Genomic DNA, 24,066 nt, shown 5'->3' on the forward strand with positions numbered 1-24,066 from the left:
TCGCCTGGGCTGGAGTGCAGTGACTGGATCTCAGCTCATTGCAAGCTCCGCCTCCCGAGTTTACGCCATTCTCCTGCCTCAGCCTCCCAAGTAGCTGGGACTACAGGCGCCCACCACCACGCCCGGCTAGTTTTTTGTATTTTTTAGTAGAGACGGGGTTTCACCGTGTTAGCTAGGATGGTCTCGATCTCCTGACCTCGTGATCCGCCTGTCTCGGCCTCCCAAAGTGCTGGGATTACAGGCTTGAGCCACCGCGCCCGGCCCTGAGTTTTATCTTGGACTTATCTCAATTTAATAATCATTTTGGGGGTGGAGAGGGCTCCTTTTTCCCAGACCCAGGGCTAATTTTAGGGTAAGTTCTCTTTTCAGAAAGAGAAACACTATGTATGACTAGTATCCCTTTGGCATATAATCACTTTGTGGGATGGCAGATAGTTCTAGATTAGGCATTCCCAAGCTCTAGTCTATTTTGAACACTCTTCAGACCTTAGTAGGAAGGTAGCCCTTTTCTAGGAAGAGAGTGGGAGCCCAGGAACAAATTCAGGTATGTTTGGTAAAAATAGGGCTGCTCAAATCACTGCAGATGGCAACTAAAAATGACAGCCAGGGTTGTCATATAGTGATCAAGATGCTCCATCTACCAGTTACGTAGCTAGAAGACACTTTCATGCAGTTGAAACAGTCCTTTGGGAGGAGTTAAAGGCAGATAAATAATGTCTTCCATACTGAATAGTCTTGTTAAGTGAATTCCCTGGAAGCTGACTTTCGCTTTCCTTTCACCTCAGTTAGCATCAGGAACTCATTTTGGGGGCCAGATCTTTCCCAATTGTGTCTTCAGAAGAATCTGTTAAGAAATGCTTGAGCATCCATTTTTTCAGGTGACTGAAAAAAGCAGGAACATTAGTGTTCACAGTAAGAAAATACTGTCATTGTGCTTCCACATGGCCACAGAGTACCCCCTTTTCAGAATGAGCTACTCAGCTGTGTGGGAATGGCTCTTGTTCATCCAGCTTTGGCAAAGAGATATTACCTGTTTGAAAATAACAAAAGAGAATGTTATAGCTGAGCCTGCTGCCTAGCTGGCTCTACTGAGCTAACTGATCACTTAGTTTCTCATGGAAAATACGGAAGTAAATATAGCTACTACCTTGTTTTCCTAACTCGGAGTATCTGAAAGAATCAATTCTAAGTGAAGCCAAATTCACCTTTTTCAGTAAGGAGTAGACAGGTATTAGCCACTAATATGCAGATAGGAGTAGAAGGAAAGACTGACCATGACCATGCACTCAGGTGGTCCCAAGAAGTCTGAAGTAAGGTTCTGTGTGAGAGACAGCATGTCTGATCAATAGATATGTCTGAAGCCACAACTACCAGGCTCTGAGATGGAGAGTCTCCTTTCTCTCCACAGTTAACAGGTGATTTAGTGGATTGGAGGCATGATAAAAGTAGCTCATGACCAGGCACGGTGGCTCACACCTGTAATCCCAGCACTTTTGAGAGGCCGAGGCGGGCAGCTCACAGGGTCAGGAGATGGAGACCATCCTGGCTAATACAGTGAAACCCCATCTCTACTAAAAATACAAAAAATTAGCTGGGCGTGGTGGTCGCCTGTAGTCTCAGCTACTTGGGAGGCTGAGGCAGGAGAATGGCATGAACCTGGGAGGCGGAGCTTGCAGTGAGCCAAGATCACACCACTGCACTCCAGCCTGGGCAACAGAGCAAGACTCCGTCTCAAAAAAGTTTAGCACACACATTTTCTAGCTTTCTTTCCCATCCTTGCTTCAACCAGAGCCTGCCTTTAACTGGCACCTTGAGCTGACCAGGGCCAATGTCTTATGTGGAGTCTGCTCAGAATGATTTTCCCTCAGGGGATATGCTGAACTGGAAGTTGGCACTTAGCAGTCTACCTGACTGCTTTTGGCTAGTCCCACTCCCAAATGCCCAGAGGGTTAGTACAACAACTCCAGTACTCACCTACCTGCAGAGGAGATAAAAACAGTCAACCTATCCAAGGTTCTGGATTTTACTGTCAGCCCAGAGTAATTTTAAAGCTTCTATTTAAAATATTTACAGTAGGTAAATGATGCAAATCTCTACACCAGCAGTTGTAAACTGATGGCTCACAGACTGCACCTAGCTTGCAGGTGTGTTTTATTTGGCTTGGATGGTGAATTTGGCTTGAATTGGTTGCCAGCACTTAAAATTTAAGAAATATCAGTGGGGTGCAGTCGCTCACCCCTGTAATCCCAGCACTTTGGGAGGCTGAGGCGGGTGGATCACGAGGTCAAGAGTTCAAGACTAGCCCGGCCAAGATGGCAAAATCTCGTCTCTACTAAAAATACAAAAAAATTAGCCAGGCATAGTGGCAGGCACTTGTAATCCCAGCTACTAGGCAGGCTGAGGCAGAGAACTGCTTGAACCTGGGAGGCAAAGGTTGCAGTGAGCCAAGATTGCACTAAAGCCTGGGTGACCAAGCGAAACTCCATCTCAAAAAAAAAAAAAAAAAAAAGATCACACAAAATGCCAGGTATCCAGGTTCTCTGGAGAAACGGGTTTACATTCCTGCCTGGCACCACTGATACGGTGGCAGCCATGCTCCTCCTGCTTTGAGTGGGCACACACTGAGTGCAGACCCTAATGGCATTTGAATCATGTCATAGAGGGACAAAGATATGACAGAAACATCTGGGCTAAGGCCGCACATAAGATTCCTTTTGGGAGGCTGAGGTGGGTGGATCACCTGAGGTAGGGAGATAGAGACAATCCTGGCTAACATGGTGAAACCCTGCCTCTACTACAAATACAAAAAATTAGCCAGGCGTGGTGGCACATGCCTGTAATCCCAGCTACTCGGGAGCCTGAGGCAGGAGAATCGCTTGAACCTGGGAGGCGGAGGTTGTGGTGAGCTGAGATTGCACCATTGTACTCTAGCCTGGACAACAAGAGTGAAATTCCATCTCAAAAAAAAAAACAAAAAAAAACGATTCTTTTAGGAAAGGACTGGTTATTTTGTGGCACCCAGCCCAAAGCTAGACCTAGCAAATATTTATTCATGGTATGAATACTAGAAAGTTGGAGCTGATTACAGGATCTGGCATGGTCTTAACTGTGGCTTTGAGAAACACGGAATGTCAGCTGCCCCTTTAGGCAGATCTTGAGCTCCAGATTTCCATCCACTCTAAACCTTTACCCCACTTGCCCCCAATCCTGTTTTGCTTATTCCTGTTACTAACTGCCCCCTAGAGGTATGACCCTGGACCCTACTGCTACCTTAATGTCACCATCTGTATGCGCTTTATCCTTTTCAAAGTGCCTTCACATAGCATCTTTGGTCCTCATGCTTCCTGCTTCATTCTTAAGGTCACTGTGAGACTATCTGTTAAATCACTCTGGGCAACACCTACCTGGGGGGGCCACAAAATACTCCTCCACGACTCGATGGGAGTTTTGTAGTAATTCATCAGCACAATTGCCTTCTACCACATTGTCGGATCTCAGGTATAGACATCTACAAAACCCAGAAGCTCAAGGTTACCCTCTCAGAGAAGGGGGATTTTAGGGGATGGTGGAAGGGGCAAGAAGGAGAGAACAAGGAAGCGGTATATTCTTGAGTTAATGGGCACTATTCAAAGATAGAGGAGCTGGGATCAATAGTAGACCAAATAACAGCCTACAGTTTATAGATTGTCCCAACAGACCTGAGAAGTGCTAATCACTTCTCTGGATTGATTTAACAAATAGATTTTGATGATTATATGGGCAACTGTCTTTTGGTGGGGACAGGTAAAAGCAATTACAAAATAATATTTTAAATCTAACAAGAAGTTAGCACAGCCTGCCAAAGGATAGAAAGGGTACCTAGGCCAGCCTGGGTGAGTAGCACATCCTCAGAATAGCTGGATTGGGGGATGAAGGTATGAGAAATGGACTTCTTGGCAGGTATAGCAGCATGAATCCCAAAGCAAGAGAACCCAGAGCTCAGAGATTCAGAGAAGGACAGGGAGTTCAGCAGGCTGGGGTGTGGTCTGCTGGGATGGAAGATGAAGCTAGAAACCTAAGCAGAGATGGGGAAGCAAACTTGTCGCAAGAGTGACTTAAGGATGTTGGCTCCTAAGTAACAGAACTGGGATCTGAGACCAATCTGGTACCCCTAAGATGAATGCTTTTTCCACCACAGCCACTTTGGTGGATGGGTGCAGCTGCCTTTGAGCAAGACGTGTCACAAACAGCTCAAGAATCTCCCAGTGTTGTATGGGACCTAGTGACTTTACTAAAGCCTTCAGATGGCAAACTGGTAAAAAACACAGGAGCTTGAATATATGCATGAGGCTTCACTATTGTTTCAAGGTGTGAAAGTGTGTAAGCCTGCTTCCAGATACTTGGGCTAAAAAAATAAGCAGTTTATTATATCACTGATACAGTATTCAGTAGTAGCTACGCTCCTCCTGCTTTGAGTGGGCACAGACTGAGGGCAGACCCTAATGGCATTTGAATCATGTCATAGAGGGACAAAGATGTGACAGGAACATCTGGGCTAAGGCTACACATAAAAACTAAGTTGTTGGCCGGGCACGGTGTCTCACGCCTGTAATCCTAGCACTTTGGGAGGCTGAGGCGGGCGGATCACGAGGTCAGGAGATCGAGACCATCCTGGCTAACATGGTGAAGCCCCGTCTTTACTAAAAAATATAAAAAAAATTAGCCAGGCCTGGTGTCGGGTGCTTGTAGTCCTAGCTACTGGGGAGGCTGAGGCAGGAGAATGGCGTGAACCCGGGAGGCGGAGCTTGCAGTGAGTCGAGATCGCGCCACTGCACCACTCCAGCCTGGGCGACAGAGCAAGACTCTGCCTCAAAAAATAAATAAATAAATAAGTTGTCACAATAAGATTATTTTAGGAAAGGACTAGTTCTTTTTTTGTGTGGCACCCAGCCCAAAGCTAGACACAACAAATATTTATTCATGGTATGAATACTAGAAAGTTGAAGTCTGTTATATGACCTGGCATGAGGGACAAAGATGTGACAGGAACATCTGGGCTAAGGCTGCACATAAGAACTAAGTTGTCGGCTGGATGCAGTGTCTCAGGCCTGTAATCCCAGCACTTTGGGAGGCTGAGGCAGGCGGTTCAAGGCCACTGTGTAGCCTTGAACAAGTATGATCTTTTTAGACATTAAATTTCTTGGGTGGCAGGGGGAAGAAAAAAAGAGGCTGGGTGCGGTGGCTCCCACATGTAATCCCAGGACTGTGGGAGGCTGAGGCGGGTGGATCACCTGAGTTCAGGAGTTCAAGACCAGCCTGGGCAACATGGGGAAACGTCGTCTCTACTAAAAATACAAAAATTAGCCAGGCGTGGTGGCACGCATGTGTAATCCCAGCTACTCAGGAGGCTGAGGCAGGAGAATCGCCTGAACCCAGGAGGCGGAGGTTGCTGTGAGCTGAGATGGCGCCACTGCATTGCAGCCTGGGCGACAGAGCAAGAAGGAAAAAAAAAACTCCAGGCACAGTGGCTCAAGCCTGTAATCCCAGCACTTTGGGAGGCCAAAGCGGGCGGATCACCTGAGGTCAGGAGTTTGAGACCATCCAATATGGTGAAACCCTGTCTCTACTAAAAATACAAAAGTTAACCGGGCGTGGTGGTGCATACCTGTAATCCCAGCTACCCGAGAGACTGAGGCACAAGAATCACTTGAATGTGGGAAGCAGAGTTTGTAGTGAGCAGAGACTGCACCATTGCAGTCCAACCTGGGTGACAGAGTGAGACAGTGTCTCTCTCACACACAAGAGAGTTGCACTAGATTTTTTTTTTTTTGGTAATAACACAAGGACTGTGCATTCATTTAAGAAAACTTGGGAGAACAAAAGTAAAATCAAAATCGTAATTATACCATTCAAAGGTAACCCTTGGACTTTCTGGAGTTTATAGTTTCTGTTGGACAGTATTAAAAAATGGCTAAGAGGCCGGGCGCAGTGGCTCATGCCTGTAATCCCAGCACTTTGGGAGGCCAAGACGGGCAGATCACGAGGTCAGGAGATCGAGACCATCCTGGCTAACAGGGTGAAACCCCATCTCTACTAAAAACACACACAAAAATATTAGCCAGGCGTGGTGGCGGGTACCTGTAGCGAGAGGCTGAGGCGCGAGAACGTTGTGAACTCTGGAGGTGGAGCTTGCAGTGAGCGGAGATCATGCCACTGCACTCCAGCCTGGGTGACAGAGCAAGACTCCGTCTTTAAAAAAAAAAAAAAAAGGGCCGGGCGCGGTGGCTCAAGCCTGTAATCCCAGCACTTTGGGAGGCCGAGACGGGCGGATCACGAGGTCAGGAGATCGAGACCATCCTGGCTAACACGGTGAACCCCGTCTCTACGAAAAATACAAAAAACTAGCCGGGCGAGGTGGCGGGCGCCTGTAGTCCCAGCTACTCGGGAGCTGAGGCAGGAGAATGGCGTGAACCGGGAGGCGGAGCTTGCAGTGAGCTGAGATCCGGCCACTGCACTCCAGCCTGGGCGACAAAGTCTCAACAAAAAAAAAAAAAAAAAAAAAGGCTAAGAGCCCAGGCTCTCGAGTTATGGCTGAATTCAGATCCCAATGCTACACATTCCTTATCCTCTCTCTCAGTTTCCTTGTTGGTTGAATGCTTCATAGGATTTCTGGGAAGATTAAATGAAATGTTAAAAAACAAGATCTGATAATGCTGAACCTGCATTCACGGCAGCTTAAGAGAGGGGTGTGAGTAGCACCTGCTCCTTTGAGAAAGCCTTAGTGCATCCCGTACATCTCAGTCCCTACCATTCAGTGCACTGGTGATCAGGCATAACCTGCCTAACATTTGAAGGTTTGGGGAAGACTCTTTACTACCACCAACAGGCGGTGAAATGCTACTGCTTCCCCAAGAGTAGATCTAATAGCAACTAATTTATTTACTCATCATCACATAATCAAGTTTGGTAATTAAGTTTCCTGCATAAGTGAAATTTCCAGGAAAACAAAATTCACCCCTTTACATACCACACATTTCTATTTAGTTATTGGTTGTGATGGAATTGTTCCTAAAATAGACACATTTTCTGGGGTTGGTGTTTTTTTTTTTTTTTTTTTTTACCTTTTTTTTTGTTTTTGAGACAGGGTTTTGCTGTGTTGCCTAGGCTGGTCTCAAACTTCTGGGCTCAAGTGAGCCTCCCGCCTTAGCTTCCCAAGTAGCTGGGATTACAGGTGTATACCACGATGCCTAGCTTTATTTTCTTTCTTTCTTTTTTTTTTTTTTTTTTTTTGAGACGGAGTCTCGCTCTGTCACCCAGGCTGGAGTGCAGTGGCCGGATCTCAGCTCACTGCAAGCTCCGCCTCCCGGGTTCCCGCCATTCTCCTGCCTCAGCCTCCCGAGTAGCTGGGACTACAGGCGCCCGCCACCTCGCCCGGCTAGTTTTTTTTTTTTTTTTGTATTTTTAGTAGAGACGGGGTTTCACCGTGTTAGCCAGGATGGTCTCGATCTCCTGACCTTGTGATCCGCCCGTCTCGGCCTCCCAAAGTGCTGGGATTACAGGCTTGAGCCACCGCGCCCGGCCGCTTTATTTTCTTAATTACAGGCTCCTGAACCCACGGTCTCTGTGACAGTGGTACAGCACGCATACCTCTCACTTGGTGAGTTGCTGCACTTTCTTGAACCTCAGAATTGTATAAAACACTGAACAGGACCAGATGAGCTTTTCACATCAATTACTGATTGACTAAACTTCTACCTCACCTCCTGTCTTTCCCAGTCAGGTTCTGTAAGATAAGTTAGCCCATATACCCCAAGACACCCATTCTGATGATAAATTAACTTCTCTCGTATGTGTTTGAGCTAACATTTGTCATACACTGTCCTTGGGAGAACTGAAAAAAAGTCACTTGAATCTTTCTGTGTTCTGGTTTGGCTGAGGAACCCTAGTTGAGAAAGACTTCAGTTGTAAACTAGAAGTCCCTGCTGGTTAAAACTCAGGAACAGTAACTTAAGTAACTGTGGGAAATGCTGCTACAATGGCATTGGAAAGTGCTCTGTCAACAGGGAGGACAAAGTGGCTCCATTTGTGATTCCGTCAGCCCTTGGACTCACTGATGGGACAGTTCTCCCACTGCTTTTCTTTCTTTGAGCTTCTTTCCTGCTATCTGGCTGGAAGGAATAGCTTCTTGTGGTCCCTCTACTTCCATCTAAAAGCCTTTTCCCTTCCTCCTACTTTATTTCTAGTTTGATGCAGACTGGAATGGGGGCTAATTAATTTGGTTAAAAGTTCTGAGCCAGGCAAGGTGGCTCACATCTATATTCCCAACACTTCGGGAGGCTGAGGGGGGTGGATTGCTTGAGTCCAGGAGTTCGAGACCAGCCTGGGAAACATGGCGAAACCCCATCTCCCCTAAAAAATGCAAAAGTTAGCTATGGGTGGTGGCATGTGCCTATAGTCTCAGCTACTTGGGAGGCTGAGGTGGTAGGATCACTTGAGTTCAGGAGGTGGAGGCTGCAGTGAGCCAAGATTGTGCTGCTGGCTCACTGCAGCCTGGGCAACAGAATGAGAAAAAAAAAATTCTGGGTTCAGGCCAGGCATGATGGTTCATGCCTATAATCACAACACTTTGGGAGGCTGAGGCAGGAGGATCACTTGAGCCCAGGAGTTTGAGACCAGCTTTGGCAACACAGCAAGATCCTGTGTCCACCAAAAAAAGAAAAGAAAAGAAAAAAATTAGCTGGGCATAATGGTGCACACCTGTAGTCCCAGCTACTTGAGAGGCTGAGACAGGAGGATGGCTTGAGCCCAAGAGTTTGAAGTTTTTGGTTCATAAGACTCTGAGGGATATTTTAAGTATTTGGCTGCACTCAGAGTTGCTGTCAACTCATTCTCTGGATTTCAGATGGAAGAAAATAAAGTTTCTTTTATAAAGAAATTCCTTTTATAAAGGAATTGACTTTAGCTGGCATATCTTAGAGCAGTATTTGGCAGCAGAAGCTGAGTTCCAAATCCTCTGCTTATTACCTGTGAAACTTTGCGCACATTATATAACCTTTCTGAACCTCAGTTTTTTCCATCTATAAAACAGATACCTTGTATTGACCTTCGAGGACTGCATGTGAAAACTGAAATAATTTAGGCCAGGCATGGTGGCTTGTGCCTGTAATCCCAGCACTTTGGGAGGCCAAGGCGGGAGGATCACCTGAGGTCAGGAGTTCGAGACCAGCCTGACCAATATGGTGAAACCCCATCTCTACTAAAAATACAAAAATTAGCTGGGCATTGTTAGCACCTGTCGTCCCAGCTACTTGGGAGGCTGAGACAGGAGAATTGCTTCAACCTGGGAGGCAAAGGTTGCGGTGAGCTGAGATTGTGCTACTGCACTCCAGCCTGGGCAACAGAGTGAGACTCCAGCTCAAAAAAAAAAAAAAAAAATTATGTAATTTCTTAGCTCCTGGCACATAAGCACACTAATGTTTTTAGCTCAAACCAAATGACATGTTATTAGTGTGCAAAGAGATTTCTATTAGCTAGTCAAGGCGTTTTGTTTTGTTTTGTTTTTTGTTTTTGTTTTTGAGACAGAGTCTTGCTCTGTCGCCCAGAGCAGTGGTGTGATCTCGGCTCACTGCAACCTCTGCTGCCCAGGTTCAAGCAATTCTCCTGTTTCAGCCTCCCGAATAGCTGGGACTACAGGAGTGCCCCACCACGTCTGGCTAATTTTTGTATTTTTAGTAGAGAAGGGCTTTCACCATATTGGTCAGGCTGGTCTCGAATTCCTGACCTCAGGTGATCCACCTGCCTCAGCCTCCCAAAGTGCTGGGATTATAGGCGTGAACCACCGTGCCCGGCCTTGTTTTGTCTTTTTTAAGACGGAATCTCACTCTGTTGCCCAGGCTGGAGTGCAGTGGTTCCATCTCGGCCCACTGCAACCTCTGCCGCCCTGGTTCAAGCAATTCTCCTGCCTCAGTCTCCCAAGTAGCTGGGATTACAGGCGCCTGCCACTTTGCCTGGCTAATTTTTGTATTTTTAGTATGGACGGGGTTTCACCGTCTTGGCCAGGCTGGTCTTCAACTCCTGACCCCGTGATCCACCCATCTCAGCCTCCCAAAGTGCTGGGATTACAGGTGTGAGCCACTGCCCCCAGTCTATTTTTTTTTTTTTTTTTTTTTTTTTGAGATGGAGTCTTGCACTGTCGCCCAGGCTGGAGTGCAGTGGCATGATCTCAGCTCACTGCAACCTCCGCCTCCTGGGTTCAAGCAATTCTCCTGCCTCAGCCTTCAGAGTTGCTGGGATTACAGGCATGCACCACCATGTCTGGCAAATTTTTGTATTTTTTAAGTAGAGACAGGGTTTCACCATGTTGGCCAGGCAGTCTCAAACTCCTGACCTAAAGTGATCTGCCTGCCTCGGCCTCCCAAAATGCTGGGATTACAGAAGTGAGCCATCATGCCCAGCCAAGTCAGGGCTTTTATAGCTAAGATGCCTACTACCTAAAACCATTTAAGCAACTTGGGCTCCTGCAAAGGATGGTGAGAAGAATGGTCATTATGCCATCAACTAGGTGGTGACCCAGGAGTACACCGTTAATATTCACAAGTGTATCCATGGAGTGGACTTCAAGAAGTGTGCCCCTCAGGCTCTTAAAGAGACCGGAAATTTGCCACGAAGGAGATGGAAAACTCCAGATACGTGCATTGATACCAGGCTCAACAAAGCTGTCTGGGCCAAAGTAGTAAGGAATGTCCATACTGTGTCCATGTACAGTGGGTGGTCCAGGAAACATAGAGGTCAGAAATTCACCAAACAAGCTCTATACTTTGGTTATGTACTTGTTACCACTTTCACAAATCTACAGTCAGTGTGGATGTGAACTAACTGCTGATCATCAAATACATCAAATAAGTTATAAAAACTACAAAAAAAAAGGTTTAATGCCTGTCTTCACTTTACATTCTCTGTGTTAAAAGCATTAAAGTCCTACAAATGTCTTGTTAAAATGATTAATGGGAATCATTAACCCAAACTGGTTTCTAATTTTATGAAAAACAGTACAGATCACTGAATACCAGGTTGAGATGCTAGCTAATGGATCCAAATTCCCCGTCATCTTTTTTCATGACCTTTTCCCTTATTAATAATGTTTATATTTCTTTATATTTACCTTCTAGATAACTTGGGGAATTCTGATGAGTCTGTGCTTCTGGTCCCTCCTTTCCTAGAGATATTAATAAAGAACACTGGGGCCGGGCACGGTAGCTCACGCCTGTAATCCCAGCACTTTGGGAGGCCAAGGTGGGCACATCACCTCAGGTCAGGAGTTTGAGACCAGCCTGACCAACATGGAGAAACCCTGTGTCTACTAAAAATACAAAATTAGCCAGGCGTGGTGGCGCATGCCTGTAATCGCAGCTGCTTGGGAGGCTGAGGCAGGAGAATCGCTTGAACCTGGGAGGCAGAGGTTGCGGTGAGCTGAGATCGCACCATTGCACTCCAGCCTGGGCAACAAGAGCGAAACTCTGGCCGGGCGCGGTGGCTCAAGCCTGTAATCCCAGCACTTTGGGAGGCCGAGACGGGCGGATCACAAGGTCAGGAGATCGAGACCATCCTGGCTAACACGGTGAAACCCCGTCTCTACTAAAAAATACAAAAAACTAGCCGGGCGTGGTGGCGGGCGCCTGTAGTCCCAGCTATTCGGGAGGCTGAGGCAGGAGAATGGCGTAAACCTGGGAGGCGGAGCTTGCAGTGAGCTGAGATCCGGCCACTGCACTCCAGCCTGGGCTACAGAGTGCGACTCCGTCTCAAAAAAAAAAAAAAAAAAAAAAGAAAGCGAAACTGTCTCAAAAAAAAAAAAAAAAATTCATTAAACATTTACTGAGGCCAGGCAGGGTGGCTCACGCCTGTATTCCCAGCACTTTTGGAGGCCGAGGCGGGCAGATCACCTGAGGTCAGGAGTTCAAGACTAGCCTCGCCAACATGGTGAAACTCCTCTCTACTAAAAATACAAAAATTAACCAGGTGTGGTGGCGCATGCTTGTAATCCCGGATGCACAGGAGGCTGAGGCAAGAATCTCAAACCCAGAAGGCAGAAGGTGCAGTGAGCCAAGATTGCGCCACTGCACTCCAGCCTGGGCAACAGTGAGACTCCATCTCAAAAAAAACAACAAAAATATTTACCGAATATTCATTGCCAACCGCTGAGAACATGATGAGGAAAAACAGACATGCTGTGGAAGGTGGGTGAGCAGGAGAGGGGCAGAGACAACATATCCCTTAAATAGATGTATAAATACATGTAAAAATCAGTCCTTTTGGATATCATGAAAGCCACAGGTAGAGAATCTTAAGTATAGAAGAATGAAGACTTGTGGCTCACGCCTATAATCCCAGCACTTTGGGAGGCCAAGGCGGGCAGATTGCGAGGTCATGAGTTCGAGACCAGCCTGGCCAATGTGGTGAAACCCCATCTCTACTAAAAATACAAAAATTAGCTGGGCATGGTGGAGGGCGCCTGTAGTCCCAGCTACTCCGGAGGCTGAGGCAAGAGAATCACTTGAAACCGGAAGGCGGAGGTTGCAGTGAGCTGAGATTGCACCACTGAACTCCAGCCTGGGTGGAAGAGTGAAACTGTCTCAAAAAAAAAAAAAAGGAATGGACTTTTTTGGCCAGCACAGTGGCTCACGCCTGTAATCCCAGCATTTTGGAAGGCTAAGATGGGCAGATCACTTGAGGTCAGGGGTTCGAGAACAGCCTGGTCAACATGGTGAAACCCCGTCTCTACTGCAAATACAAAAATTAGCTGAGCGTGGTGGCGGATGCCTGTAATCCCAGCTACTCCGGAGGCTGAGGCACAGAAATCACTTGAACTTGGAGGGTGAAGGTTGTAGTAAGCTGAGATCATGCCACTGTACTCCAGCCTGGGCAATGGGGCAGGGGGCAGGACTCCATCTCAAAAAAAAAAAAAAGGTTAGACTTTCTTGAGGAAGTGGGAAGCTAAGGCAGGAGAATTGCTTGAGACCAGGAGTTTGACACCAGACAGGGCAACATAGCAAGACCCTGTTTCTACAAAAATTTAAGAACTAGCCAGGTATGGTGCACACCTACAGTCCCAGCTATTTGGGAGGCTGAGGCAGGAGGATCTCTTGAGTCTAGAAGTTTGTGACCAGCCTGGGCAATACAGTGAGACCCTGTCCCAAAGGAAAAAGAAAATTTCTGGCCGGGTGCGGTGGCTCAAGCCTGTAATCCCAGCACTTTGGGAGGCCGAGACAGGTGGATCACGAGGTCAGGAGATCGAGACCATCCTGGCTAACACGGTGAAACCCCGTCTCTACTAAAAAATACAAAAAACTAGCCAGGCGAGGTGGCGGGCGCCTGTAGTCCCAGCTACTTGGGAGGCTGAGGCAGGAGAATGGCGTGAACCCGGGAGGCGGAGCTTGCAGTGAGCTGAGATCCGGCCACTGCATTCCAGCCCAGGCGACGGAGCGAGACTATGTCTCAAAAAAAAAAAAAAAAAAAAAAAAGAAAATTGCAAAGTAGAGAAGAGATTTTAAAGAATCAAACACTGGGCCAGGCACTGTGGCTCATGCCTGTAATCCCAGTACTTTAGGAGGCTGAGGTGGGTGGATCACCTTTGCTCAGGAGTCAAGCCTGGAGAACATGGCAAAATCCTGTCTCTATCAAAAATATAAAAAATTAGCCAGGCCTGGTGGCACGAGCCTGTGGTCCTATACTTGGAGGCTGAGGTAGGAGGATCTCTTGAGCCTGGGAGGTGGAGGTTGCAATGAGCTGAGATCATGCCACTGCACTCTAACCTGGGTGATAAGAGTGAGACTCCATCTCAAAAAATAAAAATTCGAGGCAGGAATGCAACAGGAACCAAATCTCATAATATGCTCACATTTTAATAAGAGATATAACAAATGAACAAAAGTCCATTAAAATGTTAGGGGGAAAAACCCAATAGGATATGTTACTAACTAGAAGGGGAGAAGGGATTTGGAGAGGTTAGGAGAGCCCTTTCCCAGAAGATAAGCTGAGACCTGTGCCAAGAGGGAGGCAGCCATGCAAATACTGAGAGGCAGGAAAAAACGAAGGGTCAGTGCAAAGATCTAGAGAGGGAAAGAACTTGTCTTGCTGGAGACGCAGTCAAGGTAGCCAAGGAGGGTACTGAGAAGAGTATGTCTGAGTGAGCAGGCAGGGACTCTGTGGAGTAGGGGCTCAAAGGCGATGATTAGGCCAGGCGCGGTAGCTCACGCCTATAATCCCAGCACTTTGGGCGGCCCAGACGGGTGGATCACGAGGTCAGGAGTTCAAGACGAGCCTGGCCAAGATGGTGAAACCCCGTCTCTACTAAAAATACAAAAAAAAATTAGCCGGGCGTGGTGTCAGGCGCCTGTAATCCCAGCTACTCGGGAGGCTGAGGAAGGTAATTGCTTGAACAGGGGAGGCGGAGCTTGCAGTGAACCGAGATCGCACCACTGCACTCCAGTCTGGGCAACAGAACGACTCCGTCTCAAGAAAAAAAACACAAAGGCGATGATGAGCAGTTTGGGTTTTGTTTCTACTTACACTAGGACGACACGAGCGAGAGCATCCATAATGAACAAGGGGAAGAGTGAAGCCACTGACTCGCGAGGTGACCGTGGGCAAGTTCCTGAATCTCGCTAACGCTCTTTAACCCCCTGGAAAATTGTTCGCTAATCGTCACATTAAACGGCTGCGAACGGGCCACACTCAAGGCTTCGGGGCTGCAGCCTCGAGTTTACCTGTCCTCCAGGACCGACTCCATGGGCTCCACCCCGTCAGTGTCCACGGCGCGTAGCCGGTCGGCGAAGGCGATAGCTTTCTCCAGTCGCGCCACTGCCTCGCGGCTGCCGAAGTCCACAAGCGCTAGACGCTCCAGGCGCTCGATCACCTGGGCCGTGATCCGGCCACTGCCCTGGAGGAAGAATGAGGCGGGGAGTGTGGGTCACCGGCGCCCCAGAGTGCCTCCCGGCTTGCTCCGCCACCCGCCTAGATGGCCCTGGCCTTTACCTGAGGATCCACCTTGGAGGTGAAGCCCTGGCGCCCGCCCACAGGGGCCCGAAGGCCCAGCGACACCAACCGCGACCACATTTCTTCCTTCCTTGGCCCCCGTAGTGCGCCCGCGCGTAACGCCGAGCGACGCGCCTAAGAGTGATGACATCAGAGTGCGCTGCCGCCGCCGACACCACTGTCGCCATGAACAGTGTGGGGGAGGCATGCACGGACATGAAGCGCGAATACGACCAGTGCTTCAATCGCTGGTTCGCCGAGAAGTTTCTGAAGGGGGACAGCTCCGGGGACCCGTGCACCGACCTCTTCAAGCGCTACCAGCAGTGTGTTCAGGTGAGCCTTTCCGCCTCTGTTTCCAGGCCCCGCATTCTCCGCGCTGTGTCCCACTACACTCGTCGTATTTTATGGGGGTTGGGACTGGACTGGAAGGGTGGAGAAAAGCCGCTGTGAAGCCAGTGGCAGGAGCTCGCTCCCCTATCATCACCACCGAGGCCGTTTGGGTGTCTCTTCGAATGACAAATATTGGTGCAGTGCTTTTGTTTTTAAGAAACACAGTCACATCTTTTGGTTCATTTGGTGTTCATCCTAAACTCGCAAGGTGGGCATAGTTATATTTTATACATAAAAAACTAACACCCAGAAATAGGAAGTGATTGATCCGAGTTCACTAGCACCAGGTTTCCTTGATTCTTTCGCAGGTGGTGCACTTTTCCACTACTACAGCTGAGGTCTGGGCGGGGTTATACTTCAGACTGGAGGATCACATTATTTTGATGTTATAAACCCTTCGTTAGCCTGTTTATCTTTCTTGACCAGTTCCCGCAACTGCAACTAGGAAATGTTTATTCTGGCCCAATGGATGTGGAACTGCTTTGAATTGTTAGAACAGCACTGGGCAAAAGCACGTCCAATAAGTTAACCCAACACATCCTCACAGCAGTTCCCCGAGGTAGTTGCTGTCTTCATCCCATTTAGTTGGTCACATAGCCAGTAAGTCTTTCACCAACACAAAGTGATGATTATTTTTCAAATTTCACTTAATTTTAATGGTTCCCTCACAACTCCTTTTCCAGTCTCCCTCAAGTCTTACACTTGATTTATTCATTATGGTACTTCTGGTTTTTATTTATTTTTGAGGCAGAGTCTCACTGTCTCCCAGGCTGGAGTGCAATGGCACAATCTCAGCTCACTAGCAACCTCCGCCTCCCAGGTTCAAGCTATTCTCATGCCTCAGCCACCGGAGTAGCTGGAATTACAGGCATGCACCCCCATGGCCAGCTAATTTTTGTATTTTTAGTATAAACAGGGTTTCGCCATGTTGGCCAGGTTGGTCTCTTAACTTCTGGCCTCAAGTGATCCACCTGCCTTGGTCTCCCAAAATGCTGCGATTATAGGCCTGAGCCACCACATCCTACCGGTACTTGTTTTTTAAAAAGTATGTGGTTTGAATCATGGTTATAAGTCTTTATAATCACCTTGATTTTACTTTTGTGCTGTCATATTTTATTTACAAAGCTTGCAACTTGAGCTTCATATAGGTTCTTATAATGTGTTTTCTCCTCCTACCAGAAAGCAATAAAGGAGAAAGAGATTCCTATTGAAGGACTGGAATTCATGGGCCATGGCAAAGAAAAGTCTGAAAATTCTTCTTGATCTTGACAGTCACCTTGAAGGATTTCTCAATCCAGAAATTGAGGACTCTGGATTTTTGTCAACTAAATCTGTGAACATAGCCATCAGATTTGATGAGGAACTTAGGAGAGAGGAGTTTTATTTCCCCCTTCGATGTTTTCCTCTCAGTTGTAAAAGATGAACTCTCTGAGATGATTTATTACCTGCTGTGACATCTGGCAGGAACTCAGTGTGCTAAAATTGAACAATTTTTTGAGATTATGGTTGCAATACTTGGTGTGGAATCAGCTTTACATAAATATACCTTGTATGCAAATGATGATAAACTAGTCAGGATGAGCAGAGCTGCCTGACCTCTTGATTTCTGCTGCAAAAGACATATACACTGTACTGGGGTCATCGTTCATGAAAGTAATTGGTTAAGACCTCTTTTTTTCTCTCAGGGAACTAATGCTCTGAAAAAGGATCTGGGCACAACAGTTTCAGTGGGTGCTTTTGAGCACCCTTTTATTTTTATATAGTAACTAATGGTTAAGATTGCTGGTGGCCTGGATTAGCAAAGAGGAAGACAGCTTTTAACACAGTTCCCTGCCTTCACCAGAGGTGTCAGATTAAGATGTGAAAGCTGCAAGAATGTTGCAATGACCACCATTTCAGAGCTCTCAGTGTGTAGTTCAGGAATTAAGATATTTGGAATAGCTATGGAGGAAGAACCTAAATTACAAAGATCTGCTACTGCCAGCTCTCAACCCAAGTCAGTGAATTGTCAACCTGCATATCCTTAAAATGCTGCATCTGGTTAAATGGTGGGTGGGTGGGGGGGGAGCTAAAGGTGCTGGCTTTATTTGCCTTGTTTACTCATCCTGCCCTGTAATGTCTGTAATCCTGCAAAATGGAATAAATTGTAACATTTAGTTTCTATCATTATTTGCCTCTGGAACTCAGTGCATTTAATGAACTATTACCCTGTTACCCTACAAACCTCGTGTATACACTGGGGAGAGTTTTGTGTTTTGTAACTTAAAGGTGAAGAAAAAGTGACTTGTCTAAGCTAAGTGGTACGGTATGGCAATCAGAAACCTGATTTTTTTTTTTTTTTTTTTTTTGAGACAGTCTGGCTCTGTCGCCCAGGCTGGAGTGCAGTGGTGCAATCTTGGCTTACTGCAACCTCCACCTCCTGGGTTCCAATGATTTTCCTGCCTCAGCCTCCCGAGTAGCTGGGATTACAGGCATGCATCACAATGCCCAGCTAATTTTTGTATGTTTAGTAGAGATGAGGTTTCACCATATTGGCCAGGCTGTTCTTGAACTCTTGACCTCAGGTGATCTGCCAGTCTTGACCTCCCAAAGTGCTGGGATTACAGGTGTGAGCCACTGCACCCAGCCAAAACCTCACTGATTTCTAAAATTTCCATAACATGCTACACAAATACGATATGGTACCAAAAAAGGATCAGGAGAGCACTTACATACCTCAGAATGTCATGGAATCCCCACAATTACTTTAGTAATTTGGTTTTATTATATGCCCAAAGAAGTATAAAACTTGAATTACAGGCCGGGTATGGTGACTCATGCCTGTAATACTTTGGAAGGTGAGATGGGCCGATCACTTGAGCTCAGGAATTCGAGACCAGCCTGGGCAACATGGCGAAACCCCGTCTCTACAAAAAAATTAGCAGGGTATGGTGGTGTGGGCCTGTAGTCCCAGCTACTTGAAAGGCTGAGGTGGGAGCATCACCTGAGCCTGGAAGGTGGAGACTACAGTGGGCTGTGACTGTGCCACTGCACTCCAGGCTGGGTGACAGAGCAAGACTCTGTCTCAAAAATAAACCAAGAAACTTGATTTATAGAAGGCCCTAACTCTATTGTCTTGTCTCCACTTTACCAGTCGCTACATCATATTTAATGTGACTTGTCCGTAATGTCACTTCAAAACATTCTTCATTTATATTTTATGACTAGCTAGGGTCCCTTATCCAAGGATTATAAAAGATGTTTGGAACCTAGCCAAGGGAGGCCAGGCAGCAAGCTGATGTATAATATACATCTGTCCTAAACTCAGACTGGCCACAAACAAAACACTCCTATAGGGACTCAGAAGTACAGGCTGTTATATCACAAAATGGGAAAGATAATGAGATTCTCTATTCTGTAGTGTATATGCCTTACTTTTGCATTACCAGTTTAATGTAATACAACATGAAATACCTCGTTGCCTCTTGAACCTTACCACGAAAGTGTTCCTTTGAGCCTTAAGAATAAACCAACTGGCCAGGCACGGTGGCTCAAGCCTGTAATCCCAGCACTTTGGGAGGCCGAGACGGGCGGATCACGAGGTCAGGAGATCGAGACCATCGTGGCTAACACAGTGAAACCCCGTCTCTACTAAAAAATACAAAAAACTAGCCAGGCGAGGTGGCGGCGCCTGTAGTCCCAGCTACTCGGGAGGCTGAGGCAGGAGAATGGCGTGAACCCGGGAGGCGGAGCTTGCAGTGAGCTGAGATCCAGCCACTGCACTTCAGCCTGGGCGACAGAGCGAGACTCCGTCTCAAAAATAAAAAATAAAAAATAAAAAAAAAAAGAATAAACCAACTGGTCAGGCGTGGTGGCTCACGCCTGTAAACCCAGCACTTTGGGAGGCTGAGGTGGGCGGATCACCTGAGGTTGGGAGTTTGAGGCTAGCTTGCCCAACATAGAGAAACCCTGTCTCTACTTAAAATACAAAAAATTAGCTAGGTGTAGTGGCACATGCTTGTAATCCCAGCTACTCAGGAGGATGAGGCAGGAGAACTGCTTGAACCTGGGAGGTGGAGGTTGTGGTGAGCCAAGATCATGCCATGGCACTCCAGCCTGGGCAACAAGAGCGAAACTCTTGTCTCAAAAAAAAAAAAAAAAAAGAAAGAATAAACCAGCTCTGGCTCAGACCTGTAATCCCAGCAGTTTGGGAGGCTGAGGTGAGCAGATCACCTGAGGTTAGGAGTTCAAGACCAGCCTGGCCAACATGCGAAACCTTGTCTCTACTAAAAACACACAAAAAATTAGCCGGGCGTGGTGGCGCGTGCCTGTAGTCCCAGCTATTCGGGAGGCTGAGGCAGGAGAAATCGCTTCAATCTGGGAGAAGGTTGCAGTGAACTGAGATCGTACCACTGCGCTGTAGCCTGGGCAACAGAGTGAGACTCCGTTTTGAGAGTTTGAGGTTTTATTTGTTTTGAGACTGAGTCTCACTCTGTCTCCAGGCTGGAGTGTAGTACAGCGATCTGGGCTCACTGCAACCTCCGCCTCCTGGGACTACAGGTGCGTGCCACCACGCCCAGCCAATTTTTGTATTTTCAGTAGAGATGAGGTTTTACCATGTTGTCCAGGATGGTCTTGATCTCTTGACCTCATGATCTGCCCGCCTTGGCCTCCCAAAGTGCTAGGATTACAGGTGTGAGTCACCGTACCCGGCCAAAATAAAGGTTTTAAATTTTGATTGCAATTAATTGCCCTCTCAGAGTGGTTTTGTAACTACTACTACTGCCATTTACTATCCATTAAAACAGGATAGTTTTAATTCCAGAAAAAAGTCAATAAGCAGAAATGTGTCACACTCCCTTTATTTCTCTTAAGATTTCTGACCCTACCGGCCCTGAAGGAGATTACCTCAGGGTAAGAACTTGACATGTTTGAGAAAATTATGACTACAGGGAAGATTCTGCAGTAAATGCTAGTGGAGTGGGACAGGAAAAAGATGAGACCCAGATCAAGCACTTCCTCCTGAGAAATACAAGTACCTCTTTCAGGTGTAAAATGCAGCCATTCTGCTAGCCATTCAATGTCTTTGAAATCTCAGGCCCATCAAGGACCATAGGTTTTTTGAGACAAGAGTCTCGCTCTGTTGCCCAGGCTGGATTGCAGTGGCACAATCTTGGCTCACTGCAACCTCCACCTCCCGGGTTCAAGACTCCACACCCAGTTATAGGAGCGCGCCACCACACCCAACTAATTTTTGTATTTTTAGTAGAGACAGGGTTTCGTCATGTTGGCCAGGCTGGTCTCGAACTCCTGACCTCAGGTGATCCGCCAGCCTCAGCCCCCCAAAGTGCTGGGATTACAGGCATGAGCCACCGCACCTGGCCAAGACTAATCTTGATGCTTAATTAGCACTGCTACACTTGGTCCCTTTACCCACATCAGGCACAATAAACCAAGAGGGGCTGTTACAAACACTTACTCAGTGGGCTGAATTGGACCTGTAACACTAAACAGCAGCCCAGACCTTCACTGTGGAAACAGAAATAACTAATGCCAATTTCTTTTCAGCTTGCAAATGCTAATTTCTGCGAAAAAACACAACCAAAGAAAGTAACTCAACTCATGACTAGTCTACGTTTAAGTTATTTATTTAAGCCATCTCCTGCCACAAGCAAAGGGATGGAAGACCAGTATACCAGTCATCATTTGATACAAGAAGATGAGCTCAAGGTCCCGTATGCTTTTTCTGGTCCATGTGCAGAGTAATGGTCCAAACCAGTGCTGTGGTCCCTGGTGCCCAGGTAGTGGTCCAGATTCTCTTTATTCATCTTCATAGCCAGTTGGAAGTGGATTCACATGAGGGTTATGGAATAGACTATGGTTACCATCTCCCCAGGGAAACGGCTGTCAAGTGAAGATGTCAGTTAGATAATTCCAGAAAATAATTCAGAAAAGAACACTGTCATGAACTGCTTATAACAGGGCTACAGATCATATACAAAAACAAAATGGAAATTAGTCCTTTATCTACTGGCATAGTTCAACCTTCCCATTATTTAATGAGCTCTTATAACTACCAGGGGAGCCCTTAAAGTTATCCTGGCTACAGGATAGTTTTAATTCCAGAAACAAATATGGATGGCAGAAAATGCAAGCTCAAGTTAGGTACTCATAATCCTCTCCCTAGTAACTAGTATATCCAGTGCTGTGTTTATGAAAGTGTAATCCTCAAATCACCTGTATCAAAATGTTGGCAGTCAGTATTAGGGGAGGGAGATGCTTAATTAAATACAGATTTCTGGCACCATCTCAGACTTCAAACAATATCTGGGCTGGGAAACGGCAGTCCACCCTCAATTATCTTGCCTATTACCTTTGAAAAGCATTACTTTAAGGCAACAATCTCCAACCCAGGGTGATTTTGCCCCTCCTGGGGACAATGGGTAATATCTGGAGACATTGTGGTGGGGGCGGGGGAAGGGAAGGGGGAGCAAGGTTGAGCAGGTACTACTGCCACCTAGTGGGTACAGGCCAAGGATATGGCCCAACAAGAATTACCCAGCCCCAAATGTCAACAGTGCTGAGGTTGAGAAACCTTTACTGTCTGACTTCTAATTCCACTGTACGAGGGTGGGAGTGCTGCTCAAAGACTCAAAAAATTCAAGAGTCTAGGTTAAGTTTCTACAAGACCAGTCCTATATGGGCTAGGTGATGTAATAATAATTATTTTTCCATCACTTCTCGGCCTTTTGGCTAAGTATATTATTATTATTATTATTATTATTATTATTTTTTGAGACGGAGTTTCACTCCTGTTGCCCAGGATGTAGTGCAATGGCCGGATCTCGGTTCACTGCAACCTCCGCCTCCTGGGTTTAAGCGATTCTCCCACCTCAGCCTTCCAAGTAGCTGGGATTACAGGCGCCCGTCACCACACCCGGCTATTTTTTGTATTTTTAGTAGAGAGAGTGTTTTGCCATGTTGACCAGGCTGGTCTTGAACTCCTGACCTCAGGTGATCCACCCGCCTTAGCCTCCCAAAGTGCTGCGATTACTGGCGTGAGCCACCGCGCAGGGCCAGTATTAAAGAATCATAATAAGCCCTTGTTAAAGATACAGCAAACAACAGAGGACAAATCATTGTAATGTATCTACATCAACAGCCAACAAAATAGTCGAGAAGATAAGATAGTGGTTGGAAATACAGAAAGCTGTCAGCCTTTCATTATGCAACGAGTAGCTGGCAGATGCCCATGTTTTGTTGTTGTTTTGAGACTAGAGTCTCGCTGTGTCGCCCAGGCTGGAGTGCGGTGGCACGATCTCAGCTCACTGCAAACTCCGCCTCCTAGGTTCAAGGGATTCTCCTGCTTCAGCCTCCCCCATGTAGCTGGGTTCGCTTATGGTAACCACCTTCAGACTTTGCCACTCTAATTAGATTTCCCAAACCTCCAAACTTTACACAAAGGACACCCGTTTCAGAACTGTCTCAGAAGGCAGGAAGTAGGATGAATTGGAGAAAAGGGAAACTGAAGGGCACTTATTGTACGACCTTGAAAAAGAAAATTGGGACGTCATCCCGAGTGTCAGTTGTCCTTCCACAAAATGGAAGAAAATACATTTTCTGTCTGTGAGGATAAACAAGCTGTACACGCCTGGCACCCATGCCTTTAGAGAATGAAGAACTTGCACTAAGGCACACATAACGAAAAGAGACGGACACTTGAAGAGATGTGCAAGGGCGTACCTTGGTCCTGATGCGGAGATGGGGATAGGCGATGAACTCGGGTCTCTCGTGCTCTCCGTGGTGCGACTTCAGGTACACATTGAGCATGCTGACTGCCACCCCGGGGAGCGCGACGAAGAAGGTGAGGGTCTTCCACATGCGAGCTACGGAGAAGCCACAACCGCTCAGCCCCGGTATGCGGCGGACCCGGGTCTCACTTTCCCTCCCGCAAGGCCTCGGGCCAAGGTCACAGTCCCGCCCTGCCTCGCCCGAGTGGGGCTGAGGCCCGACCTGTCGACCCCAGCCCCAGTACCTGAGCCCTCTTCGCCATGGGCGCCACTCGACATAGGCCGCCCCAGCTGTGGGCCGGACCGACCCAGCAGCCGAGAAACCCGGGACACAACAACTGCCGCCATTTTCGACCTGGACTGCCGCAGCGCCGGAAACGGAAGTAGAAAATTGGCTCTGGGGGCAGGACTACAACCTCCAAAGGAAGTTACTATTGGGCACCGCCCTCCCACTGGCATTAACCTGAGCACTATCATCCGGGCCGAGAGAGTCCTCGTCAAAATCCTCGGCGTCTCGGGCAAGAGAGAGCATGCGCTCTGCACCTTCCTTCAGGCTTTGCCTTTTCCTTCGTGCGCATGCGTGTGCCCACTGGTTCCCCCTACCGTCCCAACCTGGGCGAGGCGGAAGCTCAAGAGAGGTTTGTGCAGGGTTCCCCGGTACCTGGAATCGCTCTCTTCGTTGGAGTCCATGGACTGGCATCTGGAGGTTCTGAGCCCAGAACGCCCTATCTAAAATTCCGTTCCCCTTCCTCGCCATCCTCTGACTGCGTTTTTTCATAGCACATAACATTGCGCCTTCGTCGTTATATTATTGTATTATTTTGTCTGTCTCCCCCACTGGAATATACAGTCTGTGATACCAAGAGTTTGGCACTGCAGCATTCTCAAAATAATCTGG

At 47.3% G+C, this 24,066-nt stretch overlaps 3 protein-coding genes across 3 annotated transcripts; 1 reads left to right on the top strand and 2 right to left on the bottom strand.

Moving 5' to 3' along the window:
• Positions 1-855: 855 nt before the first annotated feature.
• GATC (glutamyl-tRNA amidotransferase subunit C) lies at positions 856-15,132 on the bottom strand. Its single transcript, XM_033220380.1, has 4 exons — positions 15,010-15,132; positions 14,742-14,914; positions 3,405-3,508; positions 856-1,030 (listed from the first exon to the last, which is right to left on the bottom strand). The coding sequence occupies exons 1-4, from the start codon at positions 15,088-15,090 to the stop codon at positions 978-980; spliced, it is 411 nt and encodes a 136-aa protein (XP_033076271.1). The 5' UTR covers positions 15,091-15,132; the 3' UTR covers positions 856-977.
• TRIAP1 (TP53 regulated inhibitor of apoptosis 1) lies at positions 15,125-17,568 on the top strand. Its single transcript, XM_033220381.1, has 2 exons — positions 15,125-15,342; positions 16,579-17,568. Exons 1-2 carry the CDS (start codon positions 15,154-15,156, stop codon positions 16,660-16,662), a joined length of 273 nt encoding a protein of 90 aa, XP_033076272.1. The 5' UTR covers positions 15,125-15,153; the 3' UTR covers positions 16,663-17,568.
• A 3,437-nt stretch (positions 17,569-21,005) lies between these two features.
• On the bottom strand, positions 21,006-23,572 carry LOC117089300 (cytochrome c oxidase subunit 6A1, mitochondrial). The gene is made up of 3 exons (XM_033220382.1): positions 23,414-23,572; positions 23,122-23,264; positions 21,006-21,282 (listed from the first exon to the last, which is right to left on the bottom strand). Exons 1-3 carry the CDS (start codon positions 23,514-23,516, stop codon positions 21,199-21,201), a joined length of 330 nt encoding a protein of 109 aa, XP_033076273.1. The 5' UTR covers positions 23,517-23,572; the 3' UTR covers positions 21,006-21,198.
• Positions 23,573-24,066: the final 494 nt, after the last annotated feature.

This window comes from Trachypithecus francoisi, unplaced genomic scaffold, assembly GCF_009764315.1.
Source record: "Trachypithecus francoisi isolate TF-2019V2 unplaced genomic scaffold, Tfra_2.0 Lachesis_group11, whole genome shotgun sequence".
NCBI lineage: Eukaryota > Metazoa > Chordata > Mammalia > Primates > Cercopithecidae > Trachypithecus > Trachypithecus francoisi.